This window comes from Ptychodera flava, chromosome 8 (assembly GCF_041260155.1).
Source record: "Ptychodera flava strain L36383 chromosome 8, AS_Pfla_20210202, whole genome shotgun sequence".
Lineage (NCBI taxonomy): Eukaryota > Metazoa > Hemichordata > Enteropneusta > Ptychoderidae > Ptychodera > Ptychodera flava.
The window spans coordinates 31,485,362-31,513,232 of NC_091935.1; the positions used below are offsets into that span (position 1 = coordinate 31,485,362).

Genomic DNA, 27,871 nt, shown 5'->3' on the forward strand with positions numbered 1-27,871 from the left:
GACAATCATATGAGTAGTGTACATCCTTCTAATGGTATTGATGCTCTATGCCGCTCAAAGTATTGCTGAACATTTTTCTTCATCGCTTTTCGGTTTCTTATTTTTTTCCTGTGAAAACGCAGGTAAGAGAGCTATATGATGCAAATATATAGCTGTCATAGACACTAATTTTGTGCGCAGTGAATGGTTTAGTCAAGTGGTCATGCAAAGATAAATACATTACCTAGATTGAATATGCTTTCATTGCCGTAGCATTTTGAACAACAATACAAGAAAATGCTTCGTCCGAAATTGTTACCAATGAATGAATGGTTTGTTTATTCCGCTCGATCATCTGTAAAGTGATGGACAGCTGGAAAGCAGGCCCATAACATGTGATCTTCTTCATTGTCAGTCTATTATGCAGTTTTAAAAACTTGTTAAAAACTTGTCTGAGCAAGTGGACTACGCATAGCAATTTCTACAAAAATAGCCTGTTCAGAAACATTTCAAAACTCTTCTTGCCGAAACGAAATACAGCAGTGAAGAGATTCGGAAGTGTTGATGCTTTATAGATTTTACGGCCAGTAAGAACATCTTCCCATGATGTCATTATTTTCATCGCTGCATTATGTTGCTGATTGGAAGTTTTCACTGCCAAAGAGTTTTTGAAAATATAGTAAATGTCAATGCACATTCCCCCCCCCCCTCCCCCCAGTGATTGGTCGTATTTTCGTTTCAAGGAATGAGATATATACCCTCCAACGAATTTCTGGAGGACAATGTCGACATTACTGGGCATTATTATCATACATTACGTATGATACCATACAGCTGGCTGGTATAATACTTTATTCGATTGGCAAATGGGCACCCAACGAGTTTTCATCTTTACATTTAGACCTAAATAGAGTTCAGATTATGGATATGATCAATGGATGGTATGTTTTTTTCAATACTGAGCAAAAGACACAAATTGAACTTTAGAATATAATTTTTTCTTGAGGCCAGAGAGGTTGAACATTTGTGCTATGTGTCGGGTGAAGTTTCACCTGTAAAACCTCAGCTGAAAATGTTAAATTTTTGGAAAGGCATTTATCATATGCAAGGGGAAGTCTGAGTAATGAGGGGGTGAGGTGGGGGTGTTGGCAGGTACCGGTAATCCAGAAACAGTTGTGAATTTTAAACTTGAGAATCTGCAACAGACTGTCATGAATCAGTCTGTTCTGGCCAAGATGCACATTTCCTCATGAAAAGTTAGTTTGTTCTTCTTGCTTTGGATTCCCAGAGTAAAATGAACTTTGAATGACATACCATCACATGCAACTTGACACATTGACTTTGAGTTCATTTTAATCACGATCCCTCTATGTGATAGAGGGACGGTGTTTTAATACCTTCTGTTACATTCAATAACTCTACCCTGAGTGGCATAACTACTTCCCTGCCACTTTTGGCCATATTGACATCTGGCATTTAACATCTCATGATGATTTATTTCCTTAAGAAGAGAATGTCTCAGTGAAAAATGCAGCAATAGAAGGCAAGATATTTCAACATTTCAAGGTGAACATTTGAGTATGGCATAAATCCCATGAAATAAACTCTGTTTTAATGAATCCTCTACATATCTAAGCTTTACATTCGGGGCTGTGAGAAACAAGTGCACCAGTTACAACTTATATTTTAACAACATACGGGACAATGAAATCATTTCATGATCGAGCCTCAGTCAGAGGTACTGTCATGAAGGAATTACACTCAAATATATGATATTAAAGCAGTTCATTGACTTTCTGAAAAGCACTTTTTTCCACCCTGTAGTCTTCCATAACATGTAATACACTGAGAAACATGACACTTTTGAAGAATCCGACTATGAGAGCACTGATGAAATATAAGACTGACCATGAGGGCGCTGTTCAAAATGAGATCATTCACTATCTTATACTCTTTCTTACACCTCGTCAACAAGAATTGGACGTATATCACTTTTGTTCCTTCTTCTGGTGTAAGTATGAGTCTAACAGCATGGTTATGAAATCTGTTCGGGTAAAGCATCCTTTTGATGGCAAAAAGATGTTTTCTTCCACTGGGCTACTGCATCCTCTGTTGTACATCCATACATCACCAGACTTTGTGCGTCAGAACAAGATCACTTATCACTTGCATGTACTTCGGTGAAAAGTCTTTCAAAGCCAGCGATAACAGCAGTGGTTTACTCGTCGGTTCTGTGCAGATTTTGCTCGCGAGATTCTTTGCATAGATGTGGACTGCTGGCTGTGAAATAAACATAGCAAATGATGACACTGACTGTAACAGACTCATTGAATCAGAACAATCATATTAACAAGTCCTGTAAGAAGCAAAATAAATATTTTGGATGACTTCTGTTTAATTTCAAACACTGACATATCCATAAAAGAAATATTAACCCTTTCACTGCAATAGTTTAGTCCAAACCCATTATTATCAATGGTAATCGTGGACCTGTTCACTGGGAATTGGGGGTGAACAGGTTTAACAACTTAAAAGGGAAAACAACAGATTGTTGCACCATGAAGAATGCATGGTCTTCTCCGAGGAAATGTCTGTATGCTTCAACTAAATTTTGAAGTGAAAAGAGCCTATGGAGAATTGATTTCTTGATTTAAGCAAACACATCTTGCAAGTTTGCTGCTTACACTGTGGTGCATATTAACAGAACACCGCATATTGAAACAAGCCACATCACAATTGCTGGCTAGTAGTGCGTCCTGTAACTCACAACCACTTTAAGGCAATCTAGTAATTCTGGAAATTTCTGTGTCAGCCCTTTACCAGGCAGTGTAATAATCCCCTAATATGTGAATTTTCTTGCAATACAGAATTTTCTTGAGTTACTGGCATGTAAATTTAGCTTTTGAGCACAAACTGATGCCTACTGATTCCTTTTATTTTGCTGAAGACGATTGAATGGAGGAAGGACATGAGTATTTCACAAGCTGTCAGGTAGAGATGCACTTGCCATGATGATTGCTGTGTAACCACATACATGTACCTATATACAATACATGTACATCCCTGACGTTGCAATTCAAATTGGAAACAAGTGGTAGTCTCTTTGTAAAATAGAAGCTGATTTATAATTTAACTGCTGTCAAAAGATAGATCCTCACAATCTTCTTCTGTCACCATCCTATCAAATGACAGGGACACTGTCAGTGAATAAATGTTATACATTTTTTTATTCAGGAAACCTTTTCTGTAAAAATGAATTTCAAAACCAATGATACTTGCCTCATCTTTGCCAAGCAGGACCTTTGTTGTAAATGATGGCGATGACAAATCTACAAATCCTACCAGGTCCTTTGTCACATGAACCTGGTTAGATGAATGAAAATGTACATTTGATTCTCATGCATTCCCTATGTCTCCATTATAGTACAAGCAAGGATGCAAAACATGAAAGAAATCCTTTAAAAATACTTCTTACAGAAAGTATTTTTTCAAAGGATTTCTGTCATGTTCTAAATCCTCTCTTCCACCAATATTAGAGACGCGATGTGAAACGTGAAATAAATCCTTCAATAGAATACTTTCTGTAAGACATGCTGATTTCAATTGTATCTGTGTTGCTAAAAAGGGCGTCATGTGAACTACACATCCTAAAACTGACAGAAATTTTGTGGTCTTTCCTCAGCTTGTAGTGAGGCTCCTCAGTGAATTATTTCAGGTAAGGTTTGCACTGTAAAATTGATAGCTGCAAGGAACAATGTATGTCCCTTGGCCTTTGACGAATAATTGGGCCTTTGATGAATAATATTCTTGAGTCTAGAAACAACATTTCGGACAGACATTCATTTTCACATATCAATGAGAGAGCTGTGAAATCAACACTGCATCTCACGAAGGAGAGACTGTGGATGTACTACACAAACATGGGGATAACAGGAGCCCCATAATTCATGTCGTACATTGACTGCTTATGTCATCATACGCCATTAACAGACATCTACACCTGTTTCCCCTGAAACATTATACACTGACGACAAACTTCCTGAAAAATCTAACATCCGATAGATGTAACTACATTGTCATACAGAATTCAGCACAAGCAGATGTACAGGTTCCCTGGGCACTCCACTCTATACCACTATGAACCATTTCAAGAACATTCATACCTGGTATTTTCATGACAATGTGATGAACTTTAGCCTTTTTTAATCCTCAACTAGATTTTTATATCAATCCTCTACATGTTTTTCTGTTGAACGCCATCAAAGAGATATTTAGTGTCTGTAGGTAAATGTTTACATGAATCTTTGCAATGTCTTTGGTTCTCCTTTCAGGGGAATTTCTCGTCAATGAATGAAGTTGTACATGTAGAGAAAATACACCTTTCAATTCATGAGATGTACAACAGATGTACAAGGTGGGTGTTTAACCCTTAGAGCGCCAAAGTCATTTTTGTCACCTTTATATTAAAATGTACTACAGTAATTTTTTTCTGATTTTTACCAAAATTTTGATAAATATCTGTACATGTAGCCGATGAAATGTGATATCATTTGGTCCAAAATTATGAAAAAAATTGCAGAAAAGTTCAAAAATATTGGTAAAATATTGCATTAAAATTTTGGTGGGAAAAATTACAGAAGTCAAAGGGTTAATAATTGGTACAAAATAGTGCACTGAGCTTGGAAATATCTGACCGGCTTATAATTTGATGAAAGGCACTTGAAAACAGTTGAGTAAAAGTGTTGTTTTGCTGGAGAAGATAACTTACCAAGGTTCCTAATTTTTGAAATTGTGTCACTACGATGAACAATCTATCTGAAAAGGCAGTACAGATAACATCGGTGTGCACGCCGTCTATTGTAACAGCACCCTACAGAAGACGAGATGGAAAATGATTTTGTAAATACACTGCCTGTACATGCAAATGGACATGCAAAAGATAAATTGCAGTCACACTCTAATGATTTAATTTCCACTTACAATTACCACAAACTGTTACAAACAACCTTATAAAGTGGCATGTTCTTCTTGTGACGATTTTCGTATTTTTTGTTTCAATGCCAACAGCCAGCCAATATTGACCCAGTCAGGTCCCTGACGACGTGGGCAGATCGGGTGAAATTATGGAAACTGGATGCTTTCAGGGTATCCCATTTAGAATCTGACATTTAACGACTATTTCCAAATTTTTAGTGGCAGTGCACTGACAGGCCTGTTATCTTTCTAAGTAGTTCTATTCCAGGAAGTCAACACAAGCACTGTGTGCACCACAAGACTACTAACTTGGTTCAGAATGCATCAATACTCCCTAGCTCAGACTACAAGACCAGCTATGAATATTCAGTCTTTCTGAAGTTCAAATTCAGTAGGTCATCGAAATACAAGCTTCTCAAAATGTCATAAGTTTTCTTGCATTTGATGAGATCTGGATGTGAATGCACGGTCATATAATGACTATTGGTACTACATGTAAGAAACAAGTTTATAGAAGAATTTTATAACAGAAAATATTGTTTGTTAACATGTTTCCATGATACTGATACACATATGGCATTCAGTCATTTGGGAAATTCATGATTCTTATACTAGTAGGACTGATTGTCACAGCTGCCAGTGAGACGAAAACAGTAACTAGAGAAGACAGGGAATACTGCACAGAAGCCCCAGTGATAACGAAAGGAAATGACAAGTCCTCGACAGCTACTCATAAAAGCCCCTGTAGCTGTAACTCTTGAAATTTGCTTTCTATTTTCACTGGTTTTCTTTAAATTTTACAAGTTTAAAGAATATAATCTTCTACTCCTGAAAAATTGGACAAGTAAATTTAAATTTTAACTGTTATTTTGATTTCCTACCATTTTTAAAAACTGGTAATATTATGAAGAAAACTAAGCATATGATGTCCAAGTGGAAAACATTCAGCACTATGCATTATATTGGACTACTCTGTTTTTGTTTCTGTGAAAATTCCAATGCATATACTGGTATGCACGACGTACATTGTTTTTGCTTTATTTGCATGAGGCCGACATTTTACGTTTGGGCAAACATTTATTATTTATCTTGCTCAAAATAGCACATGCAGTCCCAGTGGACAGTTTATTATACTTGTCATCCCTCAATGAGTACATTCCCCCAAACTTGTTTTAGTTTGGAAGTAAAATCACAAAAATAATGCTAAAAGATACAGCTATTTGGCCTTTAATTACCAGTCCAATCACGATGTAGATTTGGTGACGAGACATGCAAATGTGATGAAAGCTGACCAATAGCATTCTTGGAAACATGACCAGCCCATTTGTTCTCTTTTGTTTTTCTCGTTCATTTAGTGAAAGATCGCTATTTTGGCTGCTAAATTTAGGCACTTGTGTAACAGCCCGCCGAGTAACTATGGAGTTCAGGAGTGCAATCTTTGCCAAAATGACACCTCACATTTTCTTTGAGATATAATGACTGCTGAGAGGAAGATACATTCTTTTTTTGAGTCATTTCACGGTTCAAATGATGATGTTGAATATTCAAAGTGCAGGCTTGAGAATATGATGCAATACAATGTGTTCTGTTTTCATTGACCTGTTTTACAGTCTTTTCATAAAATTTACAACATGGGCAGTGAGGTATAAAATGGAGAAAGTGTGGGACTGCAGTATTTCCAGCCTTGATTGGGCCAAGAAAAATAAAAGTTTGTTTCTCATCCTAGACATATTTCAAAAATGATGCGGGGACACGGGTTTTTTCCCTCTCAATTTTTTTATTCTTTACCAACCAACAAGAACGCGCAAAAAAAATGAAAACAACATAGGAATGCATGCAGAGATTAATGCACAGCAGTATTGCTTTAGCAGTATTTTTGTATACACTGTAGCAACATTTCTGCAGTTTGAATTTTAGTGCAGCGATGCACAGTTTTGAGAACTTAATATAACAATGACATATGTGTACAGTTCTGAATGGAATGTTATTGTCAATTATTTTGTTAACAGATCTGTTTTACACAGCACTGTGTTATCCATTATCGTCGCACATTTTTGCATTTATTTTTTCATTTTATTTCCTCATGAGCAGAAAAAAAAGGTTGACATGGCGGGCCTGAATTGACATGTGCGAGGATGAGAAACAAACCTTTTATTTTTCTTGGCCTCAATATAGATATTTTAATGTAATTTTGTGAAAGAACCACCGCAGTGAAACAAAACTCACAACTTGACAAGCATTTTGTGAAAATGGATGATGGAAAGATTTCCTGAAGCCCCCTCCCCACCGTCTCCTTTTTAGTTAGGACATTATGTTTTGAATTTGATGAACCGTAACTCTAAACCCCTTCAATGTGGGTTTGATTCATTTTCTCTGAAGAAAGAACCCCAAAACAAAATGATTTCAGGGGGGGGGGGGGAGGTAAAGGAAGTTCTACCTGGAAGAGTTTTAAAATATGGCCTCTGAAATTTGAGTAAAAATAGACACACCTCAAACAGAATCTATTGGAGTTCAATTTTAATCGGGTAACGCTCCACGTACATCTTGACTATCAACTGACAGAGATAGGAACTCTACAGATGCCGAAACCATGGAGCTAAAATCCTTTTTTGGCTCCATGCCGAAACTAAAAATAGAAAGACCCGACAAACTGGACACCCTATTTTTCAGTAAGAACTCCAACACACAGCGGAAATATTCAAATTCGTGCGACAACGCTCGGATATTTGTGTATATTAAACGGCCTAAATAAACGCCTTGCGGGAAGTGCATTTCAATGTACGAGTATATACTGCTGAGTGCCGCGCGGTTCAAAGCGAATGACCTGACTGGGTACACTGCACCTCATGACTACCCGCTGTTTGAATCGTGCGGGTCATTGACACTGCAGTGAGATGCGGAGTCTGTCACGGCAACGTGAGCCCGGGGAATGAACTTCACTGCAACAGGAATGGGTGCCCACGGACGGAGCGCACGTCACATGTAACGATGGTACAACATTCTGCTACATGATGTACCTTTGATGGCTTTCAAGTGTGTGTATAACGTCCTAGCTACCGTTGAGCTTCTTTCCTACCTGTTTCGTCTGTAAGACTTCGCCGGCCGCCATCTTTGGGAAATCCCTTTTACCCTCTAACTTACTGAGAATTTCAAGACACTTTGGAAGAGATAAAATGCCAATCTTTTCACAGATGCAACCCGTCTGCTTCAGAGAATTGGCAGTTCAATTGCCCTCAATGACAGCTTTATTTCTACTGTATGGCAGTAAGCGATAAGCTGTGTCATTTCGCGGGCTCTGAGAAGCAAAGTTTTCGAACGAAAACGAGGCCAGAGAATTCCCATGGAAGCTGGGTGGTCCACTTTGAAATGAATTACACACATCAAGGTAGCACGTCTATTATTATTAATACCCACCCAGATTAGGACACGACACGTAAACAGCAGCTCAGGCTGAACATGGCAGCTGCTACAAAAGCGCTTACTTTTGTGCTTATCCTGGCATGTTTTATCGAAGTTTCACAACTTCATGAAGAGCAGAGTCCCGCGGACAAGTACAAGGACCCCGACGGTGGTGACCAAGAAACATGTAGCAAAGATGGTCAAGTGGGCGGGGAATGCCAATTTGTAGAAGCCAAACTCACCAGACTAGATGGTGTCAAGGTAAGTCAAAATTCAAGACTATCTCAGTGTATTTATAGTCATATACCTGTAATCAACAATCAGCAAACTGAAAAAGTAAGGAAGAATTAGGCGAAGTTTTTGCTCTAAGTTTACCACGTAACACCGGATACCCACCCACCCGACATGGGACATGGACCAGCCAACCAGGTGACGCAATTACTGACTTGTAAAAATTGTATATTTTTTCATTATATGAGCACAGACACACATGGAATACCATGTTATATTATTTACCAAAATGGCTATAGTTTTGCAGAATTTTATCTTTCGTCACAATCATACAAATTATCTGACACTTGTTGATTTTTGTGCTATTTTAGAATAATTAAATTTTTCAGGGGGAAATTATTTCAATATGTAACATATTGAACGATGTAACCAAAGCTGTCTGCGAAACATACTTTAAATGAAAATAGATTTTTTCCCACTTCAGGATATGGCAAGAAAAAGGAATAAAATGCATATAGATTATATTGATTTTATGTGTATAATTCAAGTTGATTTTCTTGGAAAAATTTTCACAGTCGATCCTGGTTAGCGTGACAAATCTTTGGCTTTGATATAAAGCAACGTTTTCGCGATGGCTATTTCATTGGTGTGTCTGTTCAATGTCTCTTCTACTTGTTGAGTGATAAAGTGGTAACAGAGGCGAAAGAATTCGACCAGTTGGCTAGCATTACAGGATGTCTATCGACCTTTGACCCCATAACCAACTTGCCAGCCGCATCTATTAAGTTTTTACGACAAAGGTCTTATGTTACCAGAAACATTATATTTACAATTTAGAACAAACTGAATTGGCCTGCTTCAAGTTCATAAAAAAATATAAATAGGCTTTGTTGCTCAGATTTCACTCATGAAATTTCCACTTCCTATAATGAGGGAAAGTAAACCTTGTGTGAATGTTACTAGGACTATTTGGAGAGACTGTTTATTTCAATTGCAAAGTGTACAGCCAAAATGTGAACTTTTTTGAGGTAGAGTTTACAGTTCGCTCTAAATATCAAAACTTCACAACTTGAGGTACTGTGCAAATGTGTGAAGTTCCAGAAATCACTTGTATTCAATGACGAAACCCTGCGCAAGCCCGTGAAATAAAATATCTAGTGTTGGCTTTCATTTAGTGCAGTTCTGCTTATGAAGAATTTCCTTATTTTTGACGAAAGGTTGGTCCTCATCTCAGAATCTGAATCACTTGGTTTCATATATATTGAAAAAGCAGACATTACTCTTTGTTTTCCAGTGTTTGTATGGCCTCGTTTTTTTAATGTATTATTTAAATTAATATCTATAGTCAAAGGCATTAAATATGAATATGACTTTTCAATCACGTAATTTCTTTAAATATCTTTTTTCCAAAATGCACATTTGAAAGATTTAAATAAACAGGATGGATAGTTCATTCTGTGGTTGACTACGGAAGTACCGATATGTAATACTGTAACAGCGTTTGATTTGTCCTCAGATAAACAACATGAAAAGTCTTATTCTTGGTAGCAGCTGTGGTTAGATTTTCCAGATTTTTAATCACTGCAGATATTATTTTTTTATAAATTAAGCAGGCAAATAATCCTTTTTCTTTCATATATTCTAGATAAAGTTAATTAACCGTTTGAATGTTACAGTCAATTTTTGTTGCCTTTATTAAAAATATATTGCAGAAAATTTTTCAGTTGCTGATGATATTATTTTTCAGATTTTCCACCAAATTTTGATCAAGAAATCATGCCAATGAAAATTTACATCCATTTGATCCGAAATTATCAAAACAGTTGTTGAAAAATTCATTAAATTGGTAAAATGTTGCAAAAAATTTTGGTTGGAAAAATTACAGCACTCAAAGAGTTAAGATCTTAATAGATGGTGTTAGGGAAGATGAAAGAATTGCTTGTCAGAAAAAAAAAACATTTTGTAAAATTTAACATGTGCATATGGTGGGTGTTTCACTTGTTATGCATGGCACATCGAGACAAGTAGATTACCAACATAAGCTAAATTGCTGAAGCATTTGTCAGAAATATCAAATAAAGAAATCAATGTGTTGTAAATATACTATTTTGACAATTTTATTTCATTTTGCAAATATCGGCAGGTGGGTCACGAACAGACGGTGGAGCTGGTACCGGGTAAGACGCATTACCTGAAAACATTGAATATGAAGCCGCTGATATTTGGTAAGTGAACTTTTTGTCACCCCATACTGTACATTGCATGCATGTCCTTCAAAAGTGACTCTTCAATAATCTTGAAGGAGTTTTAAGGTTGCTTTAAGCAGCTCAAAAGACTACGACTCCAAACAAAATTGAATAAGTAATTTCTTTTTGATTGAGAGAAAAAATAACAGGTGATTAAAAGGGAAAGCTAATGATTATATGTAAATCATCATCTGGCAAAACAGAAAATACGTGAATTATGTGAATTAGTCAAGTGTTGAAGTCATGTATATTTGTGTACTTGGTAGTACATCTAAGAACATAGACAGGAACCACAAATGCTAATCTTGCCGCAAAAAAATTATCTTCTCATCTTATACCTGCCTTTTTTTTTAAAGCACATTTGTTTTTAACTGTAGCTCTGCAATACATCACAAAAAAATTCACAAAATTTCTCTCTAATAGTATATTAATAGAAGGGTCTAGATCATCTGATTGAGCTTAATGTGTCAGCAGCATCATCTTTATACGTTCATTTGGATAAAAAGATGGGTTTAGGTGTTCTACAAAGAAATTTTCATGACTGTAAATATAATTGTTATGTAAATGAGTTTCTTTTGTCTTCCCTCTATGCTTTGATGTCTCTGGGGAGAACACTTTTGTTTGCCCAGGTTGCGTGTGTAACATGACACAATTTGACAAAACAAACAATGAAATATTGAACGGGTAATTAGAGCCAAGACGGCATTGAAATATTGTATAATTAGAATCATCACATTGTCGCAATTATTTCTTCCACTAATGAGGTCATAACAATGATAATGGTGATTATGTAAAGAGTTGAAAGCTCTAACAAGACCGCCATCTTTGGGCAGTTGCACTTTAGTTTACTTACAATAACTACATATATTTATATTTTTTGAACTCCCATATAACAAAAATATCACTACGGTATATGTTCATTGAATCTTTTTCAATTTTCAACACTCTTGATACCAGGTAGTGCATGCCTATCTCTATTTGTCTACTAATGCTGACATGTTCTATCAGATCAATACAAATACAAACCCTGCCATATGTTAAAGTGTACAGTCCATATGGTAGTACGAGTATTCACAATTACAATACCAGTGATGAATGTGATTTTGCCAGTGCGGTGACAAGGCAACGTATTGCCGCAAATGCCAGTAGAAACATTAATTTGCTTTTCTCTAAAAACTCAAAATCTCCAGTGAGGATTTCCCTCAGTACCTCAGCCATTGCGAATTGCCTTAATACCAGTAAGTTTTATGCCAGCTGACCTGTGTCTTATTAAAGCCATTCACCCACACACTCAGTATTGCCAATTTAGTATCATATCTATGTCTGTTGTGACTGAACACAACCATATGTTTCTCTAATGAGTTTTTCTTTTCATCGGAGCACAGAAAATTGCCAAAGCTTAGATGAAAATGTCTATTTTGTAAATTAATATTTCTCTTATAGTCGAGTAATGGAACTGTATGTCAATCAATTACATAGTATTGGACCAGGGGTTTTGGACCTGCTGTTAAGGTCCAAAACCCGAGCTGCTTTCTAGGCCATACTAGTACTGAATTTGTTTGGAGTTTCTCTCCGGGTTATCAACACAAAGTTTTTTTATATATATTTGTTGCTGCCATGTTATCCATAAAAATTTAAACAAGAAGAAAAAAAAAAAAAATAGATAATAAAAAAAAACACCAAAAAACCATAAAACCATATATATATATATATATATATATATATATATATATATATATATATATATATATATATATATATATATATATATATATATAATATATAATATATATATATATATTATATATATATATATATATATATTATATATATAGTATATATATACATATATATATATATATATATATATATATATATATATGGTATGCCGGTATATATACAGTAAGTATATATATATATATATATATATATATATATATATATATATATATATATATATATATATATATATATATATATATATATGTATATATACACACACACACACATACATGTACATACATGCACACACACACACACACACACACACACACACATTCATACGGTATGTACATACACATACTTTTGCCCCATAAAAATGCAGATACATTACGCGTTTTACATGGGAGGACTTGTAAAAATTTATTTTTCTGTCTATATCCACCAAAGAAAAGGTGATCAATCGATGGTTGGTAGAAATTACAACACTGGGTTGAGAAAAGTCATTTGCAAAATAAATGCCATTGATTCTTTAGCAACTCCCATTGAAATTGAAGTTTTATACACAAATCAAGTTATGAGCGTAGGACATGTTTTAGTTTCGCCTAGTATTTGCACAATGACACTGTCTTCTCTACCAGCTTTACAGAAGGTTCCAAGTTTCATATGCTGTGCAAGTCTAAAGATAATTTTTTGTCAAATCTGTAAAAATCCTAATATCATGTTTGAAATGCTGAACTTTGATCCATACTGTAGCTTTGAAATCTATTCAAGTATAAGTGTTTGGCTATAAATATTGCGTCAAGCCCTGTAAAGCTAGGAGAATAAGATTTTCATTGCATAGTTTGCTGGTATGGGATTACAGTTTTTATTCAATATAATTTGATCTGGAATCTTCAAGGTTGCCTTGGAAAGAATATCAAATTGCAGTCTTTTCCCATTCAGCAGACTCTAGAGAGATATGTTTCCAAATCAACTACCCAGCGGGAGCCACTTGGCGATAATTGAACCCTGTAACATGATGAAGGGGTGTGACCTGGGGTCATGACCCTATGTGTGATGCAAATTAAGGGGGCAATAGCTGTAACCTTTGATAAACTTCTAATTTTTTTCTCTAGAAAATGTTTTTTTTTATTCTTCTTCTCATGTCAGTATATTAAGGTAGTATGCACCTTGAAAATGAAAGATTTAAACTTGTAACAAAACTTTTCCTCAATGAAACTTTCAATCATTCTCTTACCATATCAAAAGTTATATCAGGGGTACTAGTGAAACAAATTACCAAACATTTTCTGAATTATGAAATTCACAATGGCCAACATCCCTGTGTTAATGCTATGGTGGAAAATAAAATTTTCACTTTTCTTAAAAACTAAGACACAGAAAATTTTTCTTTCTCCAAGAGCTTTTAAATGACACGGCCCGTCGGCCCATAAGTGGTATACTAGAAAAGAACTTTGAAAAAAATTGAGAGTCTGAATGTTGGTTCCTGGGGCTAACTCTGCCTTAACTTTAAAGTATCCTATCCACAACACATATTGTACTGTATGCAATTTTACGGTTGACAAATAAAATTAAGTTTTCGTTGTCAACAATATTAACACTGGACATAATCCACGTGGAGGCTATCTTGTGTAGTTGAAAATTGTGACACGATTTTGAGAGTAGCAAAACACTATAATTTTGTTCAAACTTTCTTCAAGGAAACTTTAAACCATTCTTTCACAGTCAAGAATAAAAATCAGGGTCTCTGTGCAAAGATTGGGTTGGAGAAACAAATTCCCTAACATTTATTGGTATTTGAAATTCCATATGCCTCCTTACCCACTATTCAAATTATTGGCATATATTTTATTCCATTAGGCTTAAAAATGAATCTACACAGGCAGTATAAGTTTGGATATCCTATGTACTGTTCCCAAGACGCATTGTATTTTAATAAATCTACTATAATGCCTGCAGTTGATCGACAAACTTTATGTGCTGCCGACAGCATATGGACCATACGGTGGCTATAATCTGCAAGTAATCCGATAATCAGCTACCTCTATTGCATGCTGGGAAGTTCGGTAGGCAGGTTTTTAGAAAGACATCAGTGCAAACACTGTGAAGGAAATAAGTTCATGTTAATCTTCCATCTGTTGTTCAGAAATTGATGGTTTCCTAAGTGATGAGGAATGTGACCACATCATTGCGTTGGCGGAGAAACAGGGACTGAGAAGTAGTCTGACTAAGCCACAGGGCATCCAACATCACATCAAAATTTATGACTTTGACGGTGACAAACATCTGACCTACAATGAGGTGGGTATGATATTGGTTTAGGCAAAAAAAAATTGTGCTGTTCCGATAACATGGTTTTCAAAAATAGGATAGGTAGGTCGGCAGGGATTTTTTTTTCCCAAAATATTTTTATATTCAAGTATGCATTTTTCAGGGGTTCAGAGCAATCGAACACTGGCCACAACATTTCCAGAAAATGTATCATACATGTAAAATGAATAAAAATATAAAAGACATCCTCATTCAAGCAAAACTCAAATGCCAGGTAACGAATGTGTGATTTTCGGGTTTTTTCTTTCTTTTGTTTTCTTCTGTGTTTACGTAGCTTTAAAAAGTTTAGGGTTGTCAGGTAAAAAATAGGGTGGGTCGGGTTATCGGAACAGCACAATTTCTTTTTCTCGACCTTAGTTGAAGTGGCAAGTGATTATGTTTCATAAAACCATGATCATCTTTCTTTTCAGTGTCATTAACACCCACTTATCGAAAGTGGGAGAACTGTAAAGGTCACATTCCGGTACATGTATGCCAAGATCTTGATGCTATACGGTATATCCCTATAGTTCCTTGTCTTAGAGCACTGCCTTCCATTTCATTCCAGTATTAAACAATGCCACAGATGGACAAACACCAAGCAAAGTATTCAAACACAGCATAAAACAGGCAACTTTAAACCATTTTCATTTCTTTAGCACTATGATAAACAAACTTTTAGCAAAAAATTTCTTATGAAAAACACCAGACTCTACTGTATGATGTGATTGCAGACACATTTCAAGGCTGTTTGAAACCTAATTCCTCAACAGCAATATGTAAATGCTGTAGTTTGATATATGCTTGGCAAATATGGTCTTGAAAGAAGTCAATGTCCAAAGACTCTTTCAGACTGCTTGGTAGGAATATTTCAATGTTCTTTACTTTCATTCAAGTTTCCCAAGGGAGAAATCAGAAATGTGAATTGTTAATGTTTTTATAACATGCCTTTCTGACATAGTTTTCACTCCAAATATTTGGCTTCATTTGCAAATGACAACCATAAATATGCTTTATTTCCATGTTACTTTTAGATGGAAATTTATTTAAAAAAGAGAATGAATTTCATCATTGAATGGCACATTGATATACATGGTATGTAATTCACTGTTATGCGATGTAGCGATTTTTCATGCGTAAGCCTCTAAAAACTTGATTTTCTGTGTAAAAATTTAATTCACACATTTTTGAAATCCCAAAGTTGTTAAGTTGAAAATAATTTGATTCATTTTCAGTAAAATTGTGACTATGGGCCATGCAACCTCGTGATCATCAACAAGTTACCTATTGAACCTAGAGCACAACATACATGTACCTGGTACATGTACGATATACAAAGCATGTAATTTCAACAAAGATTTGACTCTAATTCTGTTACTTCATACATCACTCCCAAAGCATTCCAGTCACGCATGTCCATATTGTTAAATATTGATGTACCAATAAGTAGTGTTCGGAAACATTTTTCTATTCATAAGTGCGTAGGCTGTCTTACATTTGAGTAACAGCCTATTCATACATGTATTTTAATTGTCAAAGGGTAGCTATCTATTCAAGTTTTGGGAAATATGCTACATACATGTAAGTACCGCATGTGTATGCACAGACATTTGTAGTCATGACAACAGATGTGTAGAATTACATGTGCAATCATACAAAAATCTACCAGCCATGGTCGGTCATACTTGTAGAAGTTAAGGTAAACCAGTTCAGAATTACCAAAATAGATTTCAATCATGCATTTTTTGTCACATTCAAAATCAGTATGCGTGTTACCTTCACACACTGACAACTGTCTTCAGGTCATATTATTCAAACATGTGTAATTCAGTGTAAACTACCTATAGAATAGATCACCTTTCCCTTTTATGCCTGTATACAGCAACAGCTCTATGCTCCCTCCAATGTTTTAGGAGGAAGCATAGCGTACACCCTAACCAAAGAGAGGTCCTCAACTACTCAATATTATTTTTAAGATGCCCATTTTCAAAATTTCATTATCATGTAATAATATGACTTTTCAATTTATTGTGCTGTCACTTTCATATTCTTGCACACTAAAACTTCAAGTATATCATCCTCATTTGTACACATGGAACAAAGCAGAATCAGCCGGTGTCATATTTTTTCCAACCTAACAAGCTTATTCTAGGATTTAGTAATACTGTGTTTGCTAGCAGGTGTCCTGCATTCGGTGGAGTATTGAATCCACACAGTAACTAAATATGATACTTAAGATTTTTTAACACTCAGATTGTTATTTCACATCTTTGAATCAAAATTTTCTTCCTTTTTCTGCAGATGAGGATTACGATAGAATCAGCGTTTGACATTTACATGGTGGAGGATGAACTAAAGGAAGTGTAAGTTTCAGGATTATTGTCGTCATTGTTTTTGATGACCATATCGTTTCATTCATTTAAGGTAGTGTGCGCCTCGAAAGTGAAAGACTTAAACATTTGCTCAAACTTTCCTCAATGAATCTTTCAACCGTTGTCTTTCAAAATCAAGATTTACCTATATTTGACATTCAAAATGGCCGCCATCCCAGTGTAAATTTTTGAAAAACTAAGCCGGTTACAAGTTTTCTTACACCAAGAGCTTTACAGTAAAATGAACCTCCACAAGTGGTAGATCGGAAAAGAATTGAAAAAGTTTGAGAGTCTAAATATCTGTGCCCGAGGCGCGTTCTACCTAAAAGACAGTGAAGTAACTTGAACATTTCTTATTTCAATAATATGCACAAAGGTTATTCATTAAGAACCCAGATGTGCTGATGATACCATCAGGGTCTGTATGTCAATTTATGTGTACATGTGTTTATGTGTAGAATGCAGGAGAAGTCTCCTTCAGACTGTCTGCAGATTTACCTTATTTGTCTATGTACATGTACTATTTCTGTAAGGATTAATTCATATTATGCTCATAAATCACTTTGGTGATTTTTACAAAAATTCTACTGAAGATAATTAGAATAGATTTTCTCCCCACGTTTTGTCACATTTAGAACTTGCATTGAATAATATCCTGTTAATAATGATCAGAAACTAATTCTTCGAGTTACTCTTAAAATTTCTCTGGCATTTATTTGCATCTGTCCATATACCGGTATGGTAAAAAAGACATGGCAGCCATATTTAATCTAATTTCCACCACTATGGTTTGCCCAAACCCATTGATATTGATAGTGAACAGGTGAAACTAGAGGAACAACTGACAGTTTCCAGTACTGGCACACTTCTCTGTGTATTGGCACCTGAATTAAAATCACAACTATCCACTATAAATGAAGTTGACTGAATTTTGTAAATGTGTACAAGTTAAGATTTAAAGGACAGTATCTGTATCTTGTGATGAATTTTCACAATTTTTGTCATTAATGTCAACAAAAGTTTCTTGCTCTACTCTCAAAGGCATGGTTAGTTATAAAGTATTTGGTTTGTCAACTCAGCCTGTACATGTGCGATCTGTACTGTTTGGCAAGTGAATTCCGGTGTGGACTAGAATAAAAATGTAAACCATGAATTCCAGTTTGGATCAGTATTCACATGTCAATGATAATGGTGCATTTTACACATACATGTATATAGAAGCTGTGTTGACGAGTTAAATATAACATACTTCATATTGCAAAGGGAGTAGAACAAGAACTGGCAATGGAGATACAAAACAAATATATGGTAGTGAGAAAATCATCAAAATTTACAGCCACTGGCCCTTTAAAATGTAAATTTCCCTTTTGTCATCAGCATGACAAGTCCAATCTAGAAGGCATAAACCCTAGAACTTTATCAATACCGGTAATTAACACTTGTCTTGTCTACACTCAATTAACACCTGCATGTTGTTAACTTTTGCTCTCTTTCTAATGACAGTTACGCTGAGCTCAAACTTGATAAAAATGAAGATGGTAAGGATTTTCATGGTTTTTTCCCAATTGATGGCTCTCATCTTATATGTTTGTATCATTTGTGACACATCATTAAAATGCAACTTCTGTGTAATTTTTCAGTATATAAATGGTTGGTGAATCTGTGGGACAGTTAGCAATGGGTTTTGAATATTTAGTAATATTGCAAATTAACTTCATAATTCATTACATCTCATTAAAGCTGTTTATCATCTTCATATTTTCACAAATGTAACCTGTGTACATTTGCCTCTATCATGCTGTGTTCACAATATTGAACACCTGCAAGTCTTTCGCTCTCCACGGGTGAAAAAAATTAAAGTTAAGGAAGAGCGAAAAAAAGAAGAAGAAAAAATCAAAAATCAAATTGAGAAAAGTTGTCCATGGAAATGCTTACCGATACCACTGATCAAAACAGCTTTAAAATGATTAATGAATGATAAACAAAGATGCCATATGGTGCTTTTCTCAGAAAAATTTTTTTTTATAACATGGCATAGAGAATTTTTTCTCTGTAATGCGTTGTGCAGTTAAGGTGGCTTGCTGGTAAGAAAAAATGAAATCAGGATTTTTCTGAAACTTTGTACAGATGTCAAGCTGGGGTAGATATGTTAAATAGTAAAATAAGAAAATATGGTCCCCATGCAAATTTTGGAGATATGGCGCCCTCTATGTTGTCCCGCAAAAACATTTAGCTGAAATTGGTTAAAATGTTGTATTATTCGATTAACTAGTGTTATTGAATAATAACACTGAAATAAAGTAAAAACAATTTGACAGATTTTATACAACACAAGTCCCTGTATTGTAATATATTAGTTTTGTGATCTACTTTTGAAAATATCAGAAAATATAGCGACGTTTCCATGAAAAGTGGTTTTATAAAAAGAGCAAAGTTTGGCCAAATTTTGACATTTTCATCACAAATGTCATGATCTGAAATCTACATTTTCTTTAAACTCTCATACATTAAGCCCAGCAATATACAGATTTCGAATCAAACGAAAAAAATGGGGGTCACCGCCCAATTTTTTAAGATATGGGCATTTTTAATACAAAAATGCTACACTGAAGCGCCCTCTAGCGACAGATCCCTGTTTTGTTTGATATATTCGAAACTTTTTCTATTAGGTATTAAATAAAGTTTAGTTCAGTTAAATACTGCAAATAATCCCACATTTGTCACACTTAAAACGGGCCTGTTACACAAACTTTGCTATCTTGATGTCAACTGTTTTGACAAACCAGATTTGAAAGTCGCACCTCAAAGTAATTGTATGCTATATTGCGACAAAAAGACCACTTCCAGAAAGAACGCTCGCAGAAAGAACGTTCTTACGCGTTTGCAGATACGATGCGCAGTACGAAAATTTGCATTACCCGCAACCTACGTTAAATGGCTTGCACCAACCATATGCTACAAAAGAAGAACTTATAAAGAATGTGCTTATTTAGTGGCCTTGTTATGAGTGAAGCTGTGTCTCAGTCATACAGTATTCGTCTGATTATAAGACCCCGGGGTAAGCAACATGAAATGGATGTAATTGTCGGGGTAGGGGGGATCTTATAATCTATCAGAGCCTAGTCGACTGTAAGCCTTATAAAATTATTTGAAAAAATTGTAAAATATTAAATAACAATAAGCCTGGCCTGGTTGTAAGCCTGTGAAAGAGTAAGCTGTGTGTTATCTTTTATAGTAGACCATATTATAATGCATGCCCATTTATCAACTATCTTTTTTTGTAGCTGACTTATAATTTTAGTTTAGTGGACACTTTACTACGGCATTCTAAATATATACTGGTTTATTAAGATGCCATGATTTCCGCTGTCAATGTGGTGCAAATCACAAAAGACCCTCATAATTATAGACGTACATGTTTCTCCAAGCGGTAAAGCTAGCTCAAGTACTAAAGTACAGCCCTTCCTTTGCTTTATACAGTTGGTACAGACTTGCAATCTATTGTTGATAATGTTTCTGTGTGGTCATAAGAAAGTGTCAAGTTTATTCAGAAACCACTGCATAACATGGAGTTCAGTCACAACTTTTATACATGAAATCATGTTTCTAATGTACACATGGTAAAAATGTATGTATCTTTTATCATCAAATGCCTGAAAACTTTAAAAGAGATGCACATTTTAATGTGTTAATGAAAATATGGAGAACAGTTGATCTTATTGGTTGAAATTCAGTGCTTCATGCATTGTACAGTCAGATGGGTCTTTGTTATTTATATACACAAACAGCGGCAAGAAAAATAAGTAACTTTGCTTGTTTGTTATTAATGGATTATTTATTTTGGAATTGATTTTTCTTTCCAGGTTTAATCAGTCAAGAAGAGCTGAGCGGAATCAGCTCTCAAAAGTTTGCAGAATTTTTGATAAACTGGGTTAATGAGAATCCAGAGCTGAGGTCCAGATACAGTGAGCAGGCATGGATTTATCCAAATGATGTCAAGGATGATATTGTTGATGAGTTTCAGAAAAGGTGATGTCATTAAACCAGTGTCACAAATTGATTGTCACAGTGCCTTACTGAAATTCAGAAATAATACAAATTTTCACATTTTGCCACCATACACCATACTGACCAGTTTTTAGCAAACAGTGGAGCAGAGATTCACTTCTGCAGAGAAATGAAAGTTAGTCAAACTTTACCTGCCCCAATACCATGTAGTGTGTAGAGTTGCTTTGGCAGGAAATTTTCAGGTTGTTGATGGTATGAGTACAAATTTTTAGAGTTCCCTGTTTAGTCAGCTACTTTGTTGAGTGCAATGGTACCCAAATTTTGCAGCATTAATAGAGAGTAAACAAAATATGTTTACCCATTCCGTTTCTCGGTGTATGGAGTTTTGAAGTCCTTGTGACATCCTTACTAATGTGTAGTTTCAAGTCACCAGTTACTCAAAAAATTACGAAGGCAGTACTATACAATATCTTTAGTTTAACAGTAGATCATGTATTGCCCTAAACTGTCATGATTTGTAAAAAGTACACTCAGTTAGATTGTTAGGAGTTGCTAGCAGTTAACCAGTACCTACAATAGAAGTACCTTTAAGGTAGAATGCGCCTCGGGGACAGATATTCGGACTCTCAAACTTTTACTGATCAGGTTTTATATGATCTAGGGTCACTAAATTTTGATGCTAGCACGACATGTTGTGAAAATACTTTCTGATATTTTTATTTCAAAATGGCCACTGTCCCTGTGTTTAATACTGGTTTGGGGGGAAATCAAATTTCAGATTTTCACAAAATAAGACATGAAAAAATTCTTTTTCTCAACAACCTTCAAAATGAGTTCAAACTAGTAAAAGATCAACAAGTTTTGTATGCATTTGAGAATCTAAATATCATTTGTTTACCTTTTTTCTTTGTTTTTTTAATTCTCACAGGATATACCACCTGCTGGAGTTGCCAAGACCATTGATTGACAAGTTCAATACCTTTCAAGTGGTGAAGTATGGCATAAAAGGTCACTACAATGCACACATAGACTCTGGTGACAACTTGGAACTACCATGCTGTCATCTCACAGATTCTGAGCGTTGTCGGAGTTGCAGGTGAGGCATATAGACCTGAGCAATAAAGCCCTATCTGTACATAACTGCAAATTTGCATACCCAGTATATCCATATATGGTAAAAGAGGTGTGTCAGCCATGTTTACTCTTGGCTTGTCAATAGGACTACATGTGTGCAGTTTTAGCAGTACTTTCTTTTAGCTTGGCCTACTGTGATAATTGGTGAATAGCTTCTATAAATGCAGGTGGTAGGGATCAAAATTATGAGAGCACCAGAAAGTGCAGATTAATTAAATTAAACAGATTGGATTGATGTTCTGATTATTGATATTGATCAGATTCAAATGATTTTGTACAGTACAATGTGTACTCAGTAATTACAGGTATGACACTTAAAACATAGATACTGTATCACTTGTCAGTTTGCATCCATGATAGGTGTTTGGTAGATAATGTTGTCAATATCTGAAAGATGTAAGTTTTTTGGAAGCATTGTAGAAAGATATGCACAGAATCGTTCAAAATCAAAAACTAAAATGATAAATAAGGAATTGTGTGTTGCTTACAAAATATAATTTACGAGTTAATTATGAACCACTGCTGCAGGCTGGTTATATGACTTTGCAGAGGGTGTCTCTTATGTTGGCATTGCCTGTACTACAGTTACACAGTTGTAAGCATCGATAAACTGATGTATAAAACTGCATCTAACTTTGGTGAAAATGTCTTTAAAAGGTACATACTGTAAAAGCATTAATTATTTGTTTGGATTTTCACTATTTTCACTGGAAAAGAAAATCAACTAAATTAAATCCCAGTGAAAATGTTAAATTACAATAGAATTTATTGTTCTGCTGGTAACAATAGTGAACTTAAATCCCAGTGAAATTATGTTTCAAGCATCAAAAAATTAAAAAATTAAAGATTTTACAGTACAGTGTATTGACAACCTGTAACAGGGACTGTTAAGAGATTTGACTGTCTGCAGCAGCTTGAGTGTTCTCAACTCAGTGAGTGTAAACAGGTCATACTGTCTATGGTGAAGTCCATGTATGAATGACAGTATGGCAAACAGTGCATTATTGCTCGACTGTTTCAAGTGTTTTAAAATCTGTTGATGAATGGAAATCATTTCACTATATTGTGCTCCATCTTTGTTGTGTTATACAGGTACGTGACTGTGATGGTTTATCTGAATGATGTTGAGGAGGGAGGGGAGACTGCCTTCCCTGTCGCTAACAATGAAACTGTAAGCGCTGATGTAAGTGTTCTGTAATGATTTCTTTTCAGTACATGAAAATCTCTTGAGACAGGAACCTTAATTTGCAATTTGTAATGAATCAGATCAGAATTCGAATTCACTCATTAGAATCACGGTCCCTCCATCACGTGTTAGAATCTTTCTTGGTTTAGTATGTGTTGTCTCCAAGAAAGCTTAGGAGAACTTCAAGATTACATTTGCAATTAAAGTGCACAACTCTATTTCTGTAGTTTACTTGGTGGCCAACTTTGTTATGTCATTGGCTAAACAAATCTTGGCAAATGTACTTGAGTTGTGTTTTAACATAAATCAACAGTGCTACCTCTACATTCTGCCCGAACAGAAGCCTGTTTGGAGCCATATTAGATATCACTGTTTGCTTCAAGATTATGTTCCATTCTCATATCAGCTTCATGTTCTGGTGGTCTGAAGATGAGATAATTGAGATATTGATTGAAACTTTCTCTGAATGAGAATGATCACCCACACTTGATATTTCAGGGCCATGGGATTAAAGTAAATGAAAGAGTGGAATTTACTATTATAGTTCATGAGCAACACATTTCTGGAGACTGAATGAGTCAACTTACAGCATGCAATATTGCTAAATCATGAGCAATATGCCAAGAAAATGATGCAAAAGACACAAATGCAATTTAACATGAGAAAAAAAGAGAAAATAATGCAAAAAATGATACAAATACAATATTATCATCAGAGCAATGAAAATAATAATAAAACTAGAAAGCATTTGCAAGCAAAGCGAAGTTCCAGAGACCAGAGCAGCGGAAGAAACAAGAGAATGTGTGACAAAGATAGGTGCAGAATGAAAGAGTGCTTTGGATTTTAATATTCAGGGCCGATAGCAGTAAACACCATAATACAACTAAAAGCAAGGCAGTCCGGGGAATTACAGTACACAGATTACAAATGCCTACATGTACGGTAAAAACGCAACAGATACATACGGGGGCGACGACGCACGGAAATGTTTATCAGACGACATTCTCGCGAGCCAGAGCAATAATTTTCGCTCCGCCGACCTACGCAAAAATCAATCGCTTGACAGGTAGCGCTGAGTTGTTGCCGTAAAGAGGGGTGTCATTTACGACGATGATCAGACGAGAGGAAACATCGGACCTAGGCCGTTGAAATTGAGCCACATGCATTTTCATTTGATTAAAAGCACAGACTAAAACAATTTTCATTGCTATGTCGCTGTTTTCACAAGATACTGACCATTTGATCTTGGAAAGTTGAGTTGCTTTTACGTGCAGCCAACGCATGCCGGTGCATGACAGACAGTACGTTCACTATGAATGCCTAGCTCTGCATGGCAGGGCTGTGTGTTACCGGCATTGATCATCGTTTTCGAGCACACCCACCTCGCCTAGGTACACGATGTGCCCAGCCGCGCTTGTAAACTTATGGAAAGGCTTCTTTTCCGTCTCTGTGCGAGCGAGGCGATCGATACGCGGCCATGTTGTTTCATGAGCATTCGGGCGAAACAGTATAGCGCCACGTACGGCGAGTATTTAGAGAAAAATAAAATCAAAAAGCAACAAAAAACAAAGCGAAATAAAGCTAGAATTATTAATAACTGAACGCAATATGATAGTTGAGCAATGCCAAATAAAAAATAAATAAATAAACAACAAGAAATGCCCGTAAAACCCGTCCGAGCTGAGCGATGAGGTCATAAGCGTGTCGCAATGCATTCTGGGTAATTAAGGTAAAATTTGTGTGTAGCATGTTCTATGATAGTAATACCGGAAATAGAGAAAGAAAGAAAGAAAGAAAGAAGGAAAGTGAGCAAAAACTAACAGTTCCAGTTGGTCTCTGGAACTAAAAATCACACACACACACAATCTGGTGAGGACCATGAAGGTAGTGACAAGAACTGATCCAGTCCTTGGCCCGGACAACAAATTTGCATCACAAATAGAGTGAAACGGTTGCATGAATGATGCTTTATTAAAACACTGCTATTTTGTTTAATTTCAGGCGCTGCATAAAGGTCCATTACTCAACTTGAATCGACATTGTAAAGACGCAAATTTATTGGTGAAACCTGAGAAGGGAAAAGCAGTGGTATGGTATAGCCACTTCATCGATGAAGAGACCGGCTGGCTTGGACCCATTGATGAGTTCACCTGGCACGGAGGTTGCCCTGTCACCAAGGGAACCAAATGGATCGCAAACCGATGGATTAATGTCAGTAAAAATAAGGAGGTTGATCTGAAATCCAGTCAGGTGTGACACAAAGGGCCAATAACAATTTTTGGAGCTTCATATCTGTCTATATAGCACACATTGTGAATACAACAGCTATGTGCCTGCCTGTCTGTGTGTCTGCCTGTCTCTTCAGTCAGACTGTCTGTGTCTATCTGTGTGTTTTACTGTCAGCTTTGTAGTTTCCATTGCATCGCAATATTCGTCTGCTTGAGTATTGAGAGAGCTAGTTAGTCATTGAATCTTTAAAGAGAACCATTTGTCCAATGTAAAGGGACATGTAGTTGTGCTTTCTGTAGGTTGTACATGCATAGCCATGCACATACAGTGATCTGATATACCTTAATTGAGCTAGCGTTGACAATAAATTGTCCATCCAATGGAATGTTGAATGCTAAATGCACTTGCATGGAAAAGAATACAGTAGTTCATTAGCAGACTATATTGCAAGCCCATTGGATTAATGTCGGTTTTGGTAAACGGCCAAGTAGCTGCCAAATGGTGAGCAATTTTTGCTCACCTTCGTGTGCCTATACAGTAATTAAAAGCTATTCTGTGTGGGACCTCCAGTGCATACATGTACTAATAGCAGAGGAAAGTTATAGGTTGCTCAAATATCTCAAAACAGTTCCAATCACACTATTTTTAATGAATATACATTTTCAGTTTATAAAGCCTTGAAACTTTTGATGTACTTTGCCAGATGTAGCAATTGTTGTACAGTTGGCCTTTCGATGTGTAATATTGTATCCTTTTATGCGTGTTTAAAAACTCAACATAACAAAAAGCAATACGAAAATGTAAAACGTCTTTCAGGTCCTTATAGGACACAGACATCATATTTCGCTATTCCTAATGCAGGTTTTCTCTTGAAGTGCTATTACTTGTGACTATTGATGTATATAGCTCTTTTACTTGATCAATGATGCAATGCGCGCTAGGGTATACAAAGTGTGCGTTACTCAGAACCTTTTAGCCGATGCAGGCTGTGTTACTCGTAGAACATTATGGCAGGTTACACCCTGACCTATATTTTCATCGGCGATGGATGAAAAATGCAGGAGACATTTTTTGCATCGCAAATTTGTGCCATTCTTGTATATATAACAAACCATTGTACAACACCAAAGCAGTATGCTTTTGTTGTTTTGAGTGTGTACACGATGTTTGATACTGCAGCCACAGCGATGAATTTAGGGATAACCGGCAAAAGGTCTATTTTTCAGTACTTTGCCTGTGTCTGTTCAAAAAGTTTCTTGTTCTACTCCCAGAACCACGTTGGAATACCTTGTCTTCACCTTGTCAACAGCGCCCCAATACGTGCAGTGTTCGATGTTATCTTTGACATAACTGAATATTGATCCAGAGTAGAATTCATTTTCCAACGTCAACGACAACATTGAATTGTGAACAAAATGCAACATATCGGCTAATCTACTGCAAGTATTTTACATTTCAATATACATGTACATGTACTCTTGAGTGGAGAAAAACTGTATTCCAAAACCAAAAACAGTGTACTACTACACTTCGTTAACATACCAGAACAAAGTATTCATTTTCAAATGCATATTTAAAATGATATCAAATCATGAGACAATCTTATATCAAATAAATCATATCTGTGTATATTTTGCAAACAAAAAGCATATATTTAGGACAAATGGGTCATTGGTTTTATCAATTCTTAATAAGTATGAAATTATTGTTAAATGTTATGTGCAATATGAGAGTTATTGAAACTTGTATTGAAAGTGAGTATATAAATTTAGAAATCGAGAAATAATGACATTCACCTTGAATTTATCTTTTTTTCATGATTCATCGTACCTTACAAACTTATCTGTTCAATGTATCTTGCTACAGCTTTGTGGAAAACTTCGTGATTTCAACAATTACATGTGTATGTCCAAGTATGCATTTTAATTTGTTCCACCAGAACAACTGGTGCAAATTATATGAATAAAACAAGTCAAACTTAGATTGGCCTGAATGAGTATTCATTAAAATCAAACAAGGAAACAGATAAACAATACATGTATGTAAGTGTCTTTTGTGCCAGAATTTCTGTTATGTACGTT

At 35.7% G+C, this 27,871-nt stretch overlaps 2 protein-coding genes across 5 annotated transcripts; one reads left to right on the plus strand and one right to left on the minus strand.

Moving 5' to 3' along the window:
* Nucleotides 1-1,302: 1,302 nt before the first annotated feature.
* Nucleotides 1,303-25,199, minus strand: LOC139139066 (proteasome assembly chaperone 3-like). 4 transcript variants are annotated; one of them, XM_070707799.1, is made up of 6 exons: nucleotides 24,944-25,199; nucleotides 23,881-23,984; nucleotides 14,497-14,652; nucleotides 4,748-4,849; nucleotides 3,259-3,342; nucleotides 1,303-2,259 (listed from the first exon to the last, which is right to left on the minus strand). In XM_070707799.1, exons 3-6 carry the CDS (start codon nucleotides 14,551-14,553, stop codon nucleotides 2,107-2,109), a joined length of 396 nt encoding a protein of 131 aa, XP_070563900.1. In that variant the 5' UTR covers nucleotides 14,554-14,652; nucleotides 23,881-23,984; nucleotides 24,944-25,199; the 3' UTR covers nucleotides 1,303-2,106. The 4 variants fall into 4 exon arrangements, with proteins under 4 accessions (XP_070563900.1, XP_070563899.1, XP_070563901.1 ...); XM_070707798.1 differs by lacking the exon at nucleotides 23,881-23,984; XM_070707800.1 differs by lacking the exon at nucleotides 14,497-14,652.
* On the plus strand, nucleotides 8,251-27,771 carry LOC139139065 (transmembrane prolyl 4-hydroxylase-like). Its single transcript, XM_070707797.1, has 9 exons — nucleotides 8,251-8,613; nucleotides 10,727-10,808; nucleotides 14,698-14,852; nucleotides 17,163-17,224; nucleotides 18,737-18,771; nucleotides 21,097-21,262; nucleotides 22,170-22,337; nucleotides 23,468-23,558; nucleotides 25,563-27,771. The coding sequence occupies exons 1-9, from the start codon at nucleotides 8,410-8,412 to the stop codon at nucleotides 25,815-25,817; spliced, it is 1,218 nt and encodes a 405-aa protein (XP_070563898.1). The 5' UTR covers nucleotides 8,251-8,409; the 3' UTR covers nucleotides 25,818-27,771.
* The last annotated feature ends 100 nt before the right edge of the window (nucleotides 27,772-27,871 follow it).

Coding starts and splice junctions, on each gene's coding strand:
- LOC139139065 (XM_070707797.1), top strand. CDS start 8,410: ATGGCAGCTGCTACAAAAGCGCTTACTTTTGTGCTTATCCTGGCATGT. Junction 14,853..17,162: donor AACATCTGACCTACAATGAG/GTGGGTATGATA, acceptor CTTTTTCTGCAG/ATGAGGATTACGATAGAATC. Junction 18,772..21,096: donor ACTTGATAAAAATGAAGATG/GTAAGGATTTTC, acceptor TTTTCTTTCCAG/GTTTAATCAGTCAAGAAGAG.
- LOC139139066 (XM_070707798.1), bottom strand. CDS start 14,553: ATGGTCCATATGCTGTCGGCAGCACATAAAGTTTGTCGATCAACTGCA. Junction 3,343..4,747: donor TTCAAAAATTAGGAACCTTG/GTAAGTTATCTT, acceptor TCATCTAACCAG/GTTCATGTGACAAAGGACCT. Junction 2,260..3,258: donor TCCTGCTTGGCAAAGATGAG/GCAAGTATCATT, acceptor TTTATTTCACAG/CCAGCAGTCCACATCTATGC.